General features: G+C 55.0%; 1 protein-coding gene across 1 annotated transcript in view; it reads left to right on the forward strand.

The window, feature by feature from the left end:
- Window positions 1-7,449, forward strand: part of ENG (endoglin) — a 29,894-nt gene extending 22,445 nt beyond the window's left edge. Inside the window, exons 8-15 of the mRNA XM_082612982.1 lie at window positions 168-310; window positions 2,759-2,896; window positions 3,119-3,157; window positions 3,653-3,769; window positions 4,096-4,347; window positions 5,408-5,462; window positions 6,450-6,551; window positions 6,678-7,449. Coding sequence (XP_082469108.1) covers window positions 168-310; window positions 2,759-2,896; window positions 3,119-3,157; window positions 3,653-3,769; window positions 4,096-4,347; window positions 5,408-5,462; window positions 6,450-6,551; window positions 6,678-6,802 — 971 coding nt within the window. The 3' untranslated portion in view covers window positions 6,803-7,449. The remainder of the gene's footprint in view (window positions 1-167; window positions 311-2,758; window positions 2,897-3,118; window positions 3,158-3,652; window positions 3,770-4,095; window positions 4,348-5,407; window positions 5,463-6,449; window positions 6,552-6,677) is intronic.
- The last annotated feature ends 121 nt before the right edge of the window (window positions 7,450-7,570 follow it).

The raw sequence follows: 7,570 nt of genomic DNA on the forward strand, positions 1-7,570 counted from the left end.
GCCCAGCTGCTGTGTGTGCTGGGCAAGTTGCATCAGCTGGTCAGAGCCCCATTTTCCTCATCTGCATCTCAGGGACACTGAGAGTACCTAGCTATAGAAGTGCTTAGCGCTTAAGAGCACAGCGAGCCGGCAGTGACTGTCTGCCGGCTGCCTCTGCTGCCCTGCAGGCAGTGGGCTGCAGCCCTCACCCACACCGGTCCAGACCACGCCTCCCAAGGAGGGTTGCAACCAGGAGCTGCTCCTGTCCCTGATCCAGCCCAAGTGCTCCGAGGACGTCATGACTCTGGTACTCAACAAAGATCTCATCTCGGTAAGGGAACTCCTGGCCTCCGGCCCAGCTGATGTGGGCAACTGGTCCTTCCTCTAGCCCAAGAATCTTGGGGTCCTAATCCAGGCAGGAGGACAAATCATATCCCTCGGCGAGCGTCAGTTTTTCCACTTGTAAAATGGGGTTGATAATGGTCCCTACCATGTGGTGAGAATTACATGAGGTCTGACGACCCAGCCAGATGTGGAACAGTAAGTGCTCAATAAATAGATACTAGGTAGTCGTCATTATTAATCCTAAATGGAGGCTGAGCTGAGTGGCCACTTAGAATATCTATACAATATGATGTCTGCCTAATTGAAGAACAAAGATATTTATTATAAAAATAACACAGGCTTTTTTAAATGTGGAAAAAAATAGGAAGAAAATCTCAATCACCCCATCCAAAGACAATGGCTACCAACAATTTGGTGGATTTCTTTCTGGAATGTTTTCTCTGTGTATTTCTTATACAGTGTAATCATATTGGATGCAATTGTCTGTTTCCTGCTATATTCATTTAATGTATTTTTAAAACTTTGACATATGTACTTAATAATATCACTTATTACTTTTTTAACATTGATTTATTTATTTGGTTGCGCCGGGTCTCAGTTGCGGCAAGCGGGCTCTTAGTTGCGGCATGTGGGATCTTTAGTTGAGGCTTGCATGTGGGATCTTCCCGGACCGCGGCACGAACCCGTGTCCCCTGCATCGGCAGGTGGACTCTCAACCACTGCGCCACCAGGGAAGCCCTAACATCACTTTAAAAGCACATCCAATCCCATGATATTGACATGCCATAATTAACTCCTCCTCCCTCGTTAGACATTTGGGTTGTTTGCAATTCTGTAATATTATAAATATGCAGAAAGTGTCTTTGTGCATATGAAATTTTTCTTTAAATAGGATTATTTTCTTAGGATAGGTTTCCACATTAGTGAGATTGCTGGGTCAAAATGAGTGAACATTCTGGAAGTTTTGATACATGTTGCCAACCGGCTTTCCAATAGATGATTCCAATTTTCACTGCTGATTAATGAGAACACTTTGACTCTCTCTCTCCGCAAATTATTATTTTTTGTCTAAAAAACTTTTTGCTGATGTGACAGTGGGAACACTGTTCTATTCTTGTTTGAATCTCTACTTCTTTTTTTATTGCGGTACGCGGGTCTCTCACTGCTGTGGCCTCTCCCATTGCGGAGCACAGGCTCCAGACGTGCAGGCTCAGCGGCCATGGCTCACGGGCCCAGCCGCTCCGCGGCATGTGGGATTTTCCTGGACCGGGGCACGAACCTGCGTCCCCTGCATCGGCAGGCGGACTCTCAACCACTGCGCCACCAGGGAAACCCTCTACTCCTTTGATTAGTAGTGAGTTTGGGCTTGGCTTCGTGCGACTGATAATAACCACAGTCTCTGTGTGCGTTGTAACTTGGTATTTTTCTTGATGATTTTTATTAGCTTTTTACATGAAGAAAGACATTTGTGGCCCTTTGTCCATCATTCTTATTGAAATAACCTCTCCCGGTTTGTTAGAGTTCTTTACATTTTGGCCAGAGTGTTTTTTAATTTTTTGGACATTTGAAAACGTTGGGCCATCCTAGCTGGTCATCTTTTCCTCTGTGATTTTTTTTCTAGCCTTTCCGAGGCAGGAAATCTCTCTGCCAGAGCCTTGACAAGTCATGCATGTTCTCAGGGATTTTTAGAATGACGTTTAACTCTACATCCATGTGGAAGTCTTTTGGGGTGTGGGGTATTGGGGCCTAGGTGAAGCTCCACCTGTCTGCGGCCCATCTCCCCCTCCTCCCTTGCCTCTGTGTGGCCAGACAGATGTCTGGGAGGTGGAGGTACCAGCGATGGCTGGCATTACTGCCGTCCTGTCCCAAGAGGTCTGGATGCATACACTGTAATCCATCGATCTCTGAAACATTGCACTCCAGTTAAAAAGAATGTTCTAGATCTATAATATAAACGCAGAAAGATGTCTGTGATTTATTGTTCAGTGATAAAACCAAGCTAAAGCATGAAGGACGGTATGATGCCATTTGTTAAAAATGAGGGGGAAAAAAGGGAGTTCCCTGGCGGTCCAGTGATTAAGATTCTGAGCTCCCACTGCAGGGGGAACTAAGATCCCGCATGCCGGGCAGCACGGCCAAAAAAAAAAAGGAAAAAGGAAACCAACAAAGCCACACAATTTCTCTGAGTGTGTATGTCTGTAGAGAAGAAAACACTCATGATGTCACAGATCATTGCTAAGTACAAAAGTGTTTGTCAAGTTCAGGAAAAGTAGTCTTAAATGGTGTGGGATGATGAGAACTAACAAAAATGGGGAAGGGAGCAGATTTGGGACCCCTGGGGGGTAGTCAGTCCTTGGTGCTGGGGTGTGATGGACAGGCCCCCGGGAGCCCCGTGCCTCCTGACCGTTCCCCTCCCCCCCCAACCCTGGCCCAGACTCTGAGGTGCACCATCACGAGCCTGACCTTCTGGGACTCCAGCTGCCAGGCTGAGGACAGAGATGACCAGTTTGTCTTGCGCAGCGGCTACTCCAGCTGTGGCATGATAGTGACAGAAAATGTGATCAGTAACGAGGTAAGAGGTGTGGTGGGAAAGGTATCAGGGCCGGCTTAATTGGCGCCCCCTGGATCTTCCAGGCTGAGGGGCGTTTGGGAGAGCGGGTGTGATGCTCAGTAGGAAGACAAGTTTAGCCATTGGTTGGCGCAGTCTCCCCATCCACAAAAATGGGTGCGTTGGGTGGGATGCCCTCTGGACTCCTTTCTGGCTCTGACCAGCTCCCTGGCTCTGTTCCTGCAGGTGATCGTCAACCTCCTGTCAAGCTCATCACCACAGCAGGTGAGATGGAGGATCACCGTGCTAACCCATCTGGTCCAGGGTCCTGGGGTCCATTCCTGGCCTGGGAGGGAGCAGGCCTCAGGAAATTCAGGCCCTGATCCTGGCAAGCCAATGTGTCTCCAGCGTGCCTCAGTCTCCCCTTCCGTGCAATGGGAGCAGTACTGTTTAGGGTTATGTTCTCAGCCTCCCAAGTCAGAGGGTTCATACACATATCGGCTGTGTGGCCTTGGGCAAATCACATAAGCTTTCTGGGCCCAAAGGTCCTGTTAATAGTGGCATATGGGATGAGCCATCACTGAGATGATGCATGGAAAGCACTTCACACAGGTCTCGTGCAGAGCAAGTTCTTGATAAATATCAGTTTGGGGTGGGGGGTGGTTTAAGGTGGTGACGAAGGTCAGGCAACAACTCTGGACCATGACTCCTGCTCCCACCCCTTACCTCCCTGGCTGGGTGCCTCCCCGACTGACCAAGCCCCCCTCCCATCTCCCACAGAAAAAGGTGCAGTGCATCAACATGGACAGCCTCTCCTTCCAGCTGGGCCTCTACCTCAGCCCGCACTTCCTCCAGGCCTCCAACACCATCGAGCTAGGGCAGCAGGGCTTTGTGCAGGTACTGGACTTGACCTCTTAGGCCTGCCAACTCCTGGGATTTCTCAGAGCCTTTCTTTCCACCCAGTGGAACTTGACTTCCCAGAGGGAGGAGGGAGCCCCCATGGTGCTTGGTGGAGGGGAGAGAGAGCAAAGGCAGAGCTCAGACACTGGTTGGAATGTCCCCTCTTCTTCCTCATTTGCTCCAGGCAGGCCCATGACCGTCCTTCCACCGTCGAGGTTCTGGAGCAGGAACTCTAGAATGAGTCTAGCTTATTTCATGAGAACAGGTAGGGCGGAGAGTTAAGAGTAACCGACCGTGCCTCGTCCCCCTTGCTACCCATGCAGGTGAGCGTGTCCCCATCGATCCCTGAGCTCACGATCCAGCTGGACAGCTGCCAACTGAATTTGGGGCCTGACATGGAAATCGTGGAACTCATCCAGAGCCAGGCAGCCAAGAGCAGCTGTGTGAGCCTGCTGTCCCCGAGCCCTGGTGGTGACATGCGCTTCAGCTTCCTCCTCCGTGGCTACATGGTGCCCATGCCCACGACTGGCATCCTCAGCTGCACTGTAGCCCTGCGTCTCAGCACTTGGTCCCTGGTGAGTAGGGGCTGGGCTAAGCCCAGCTTCAAGGGTGGCTTCCGGGTCTGGAGTTTTCAGGAAGGGATGTGATAGACCATGAGGATGTGGGACCAGTGGGCGAAAGACACAGCCACAGGCAGGCGCGTGGCCTCTGGGTACCAGGGGCACTCTTTCTGCCACCCTTCAGCCTTCTGATGGCTGTGTCTTGGACATTGGTAGGATATGCAGCTGCAACCATTAGCTATCCATCCATCCATCCATCCCACCCAGTCATCTAGCCGTCTTCCCACTATCCCATCCAGTCATCCATTTATCAGTTGCTACTTCTCACCATCCCACCCAGTCATTCGTCCACAGTCCTTCCATCAGCCCAGTCCCCCAGCCAGCCAGCCATCCTTCTACCATCCCACCTAGCCATACGTCAATCCCTGCATCCAGGAATCCATCCACCCACCCATCCATCCATGCAGTATGATCACCAGTGTAATCTCAGCAAACAGGAGACCTCGGGGAAGAGGGTTAGTACAAAGGACACAAAATTCTGGTTTTCTGCACTTACTGGTCACGTTTCACCATCCAGTGGATACCTGTTCTCAGACACTCAGCCCTGGACACACTCACACAGTCATCCCCAGGCCCTTGCACTCAGAAGGGTCTCCAGGATTAAAAGCCTCTCTGGTTCTATGAAGCCGGAGAAGCCCCTGAGGCTGCTCCTGAGTGGGCCTCTCCCCCAGCCACAGTGAGCCTGGGCCTCTGGGCTGACCTGGCTCCTCTCACCCAGACATTCACAAGGGTGATGGATACAGTGCCCCCATAATCCTCATGGGAGTTGGGGGCCCTCTCAGGAGCTCACAAGAACCATTCCAGCAGCAGCCAAGGATTGTCTGGCCAACACCCCCCCACAGCACAGAACTGCCAGCACCTGCCCAAAGGCTGCCAGCCAGAAGGTGGTGGAGAGGGGGCTCAAAGTCAAGGCCCCAGGGTGGGCTGTGACAGGCCAGGGTCACAGAGGCAGGGAGTAAGCCTGGAAGCTGCTCTCGAAGGCTGTGTCACACACTGTGTACTCTTCCTCCCCAAGGACGTCCAGAGGACCGTCTCCACACGCCTGAACATTGCCAGCCCTGGCCTCCATGGTGAGTTCTCTCTAAGTCTCTCCAGGGTTCCAGGGGCTGAGGTCAGAGTGGGACATGATGGACGGCCCAGAGGGATGGGTCTAGGCACACAGCAGGGAGGACCCCAGAGAGTAGGGTCCACAGCTGCCTCTTCCAGATGGAGAGCCTTTGTTCGTGACCCCCCCGTGGGCCCGGATTCCAGGCCTTTGGTTCTTCTTGATCCCCAAGGTTGCTGGCTGACCTTGCTGGGGGGCGGGGGATGGGGCCTCCTAGGATGAGACTTGGGGCAGCACTGGCCTCACCTTCCTCAAGGCCCCTAGTGTGGAGGGTATGCCTAAGCCTTCAGCCCAGCTCCCTCCAGCCTGGGCAGAAGAGTCCCTGACACTGAAGGCAGAGGTGGCAGAGGCATCTGCCACCTGGGCCTGGATGGAGCCCCTACACCCAGCCTGCAACCAACAGGGCAGGCTAATGACCCCATTGCAGGGATGGGAACTCAGAGGCCTAAGGGGAGGCTGCCTGGCCCATAGTCACACAGGAATCGGGAGTGTGGAAAGAGTGAAGCTTGGGAAAACCCAAGAGCAGAGCTGAAGAGCCCTCAGAGGTGCTCTGGCTTATCCCTACCATGGTATAGGGCTCAGAGAGGGGCAGGGACTGACCTAAGGGCACACAGCGGGACTCTGGACTCTCCGGCCCCACTCACACTTTGCTCAGATTATACCGTGCATCCTCCCTAAAAATGCATCTCTGCCAGCCTTGGGAGGCAGAGGCATGGCCCAAAGGCCTGGCTGGGCCCTCTGGGTGAATGGTCATAGCAACCACGGCTTAGTGTCAGGCGTGGGTGTGATGAACCCATTTGCTAGGCGAGGAAACTGGGGCTCAGAGAAGTCAGGGTCAGTAGCTGAGCTGAGACTGGCACCGAAACCTGTGCTCCTGGCCAGCACAACAGGGTAGGGGGGCAGGGAGGAGGCGGCAGCGCTGACCACAGCTGTCCTGCCCTTGGTTGCGCAGACAAAGGCCTCGTCCTGCCCGCTGTGCTGGGCATCACCTTTGGCGCCTTCCTCATTGGGGCCCTGCTCACCGCCGCGCTCTGGTACATCTACTTGCACACGCGTGAGTATCCCAGGCCCCCGCGATGAGTGCTCAGGACCCCTCCACCACCCCCTGGGGGAGCCCGGCGAAGCCTCTGGGGGAGTGGGGAGCCCTGGCCGGGGCCCTGACCTCCGCCCCTGCCCCCAGGTCACCCCGGCAAGCGGGAGCCCGTGGTGGCGGTGGCTGCCCCGGCCTCCTCGGAGAGCAGTAGCACCAACCACAGCGTCGGGAGCACCCAGAGCACCCCCTGCTCCACCAGCAGCGTGGCGTAGTGCCCGGCCCGCCGCCCCGGGGCCGCCCAGCCAGCCCCCGCCCACCAGGAGAGACTGCGCAGCCGCCAGCTGGGAACCAGCGGCCATGCACGTGTCCCGGGACGCCGACCCCTCCACGCGAGCAAGGATGGACAAGGTCCTCTGCGCCCGCCCCTCCTGCCTCCCTCTCCAAGGCCTGCTGCCAGTGGGGTCCCCCCACCCCACCACGAACCTTCAAACCCAGTGGGCCTGGGGTACGGCTGCCCAGGACCACGGACAGAGAGTCCGCTGCGCTATATGTCCACACTGCTGTAGAAACCCAAGTCCCCGTAATTTTAACCTGGATCCAGTACTCGGTGACGTGGGCTGGGCAGGAGCGGAGAACTCCAAGACGAACTCAGCCCAGCCCACCCAGGCTGACAGCGCCTCCTCCATGGAAACAGCCAGCCCAGAACCACCTGGACCTGCTCCCATCGGCCTCTCCATCTGGACTGGCCCAACTTTGACGGGGGAAACAGAAGCCTAGCGGCGCCCAGCCTGGACGTGAGTGGGGGAGCCTAGCTCCTCCCTGCAACTGTCACACAGAGACCCCCCCGCCGGGCAGCCAGGCCGCCTGTCCTGGGCCCACCCCTATATACTCACCACCAATAAATCAGACCATGAAACCAGTGCTGGGCTGGGCTGAGAGGAGGAGAGTGGCACCTAAACTGGGGTTGGGGGGGATGACAGTTCTGGGTTCAAATCCTGGACCTGCCACTTATTGGCTGTGTGACGGTCCCATGGCTTCTT

This window comes from Mesoplodon mirus (assembly GCF_964341445.2).
Source record: "Mesoplodon mirus genome assembly, chromosome: 1".
In the NCBI taxonomy this organism is placed as follows: Eukaryota; Metazoa; Chordata; class Mammalia; order Artiodactyla; family Ziphiidae; genus Mesoplodon; species Mesoplodon mirus.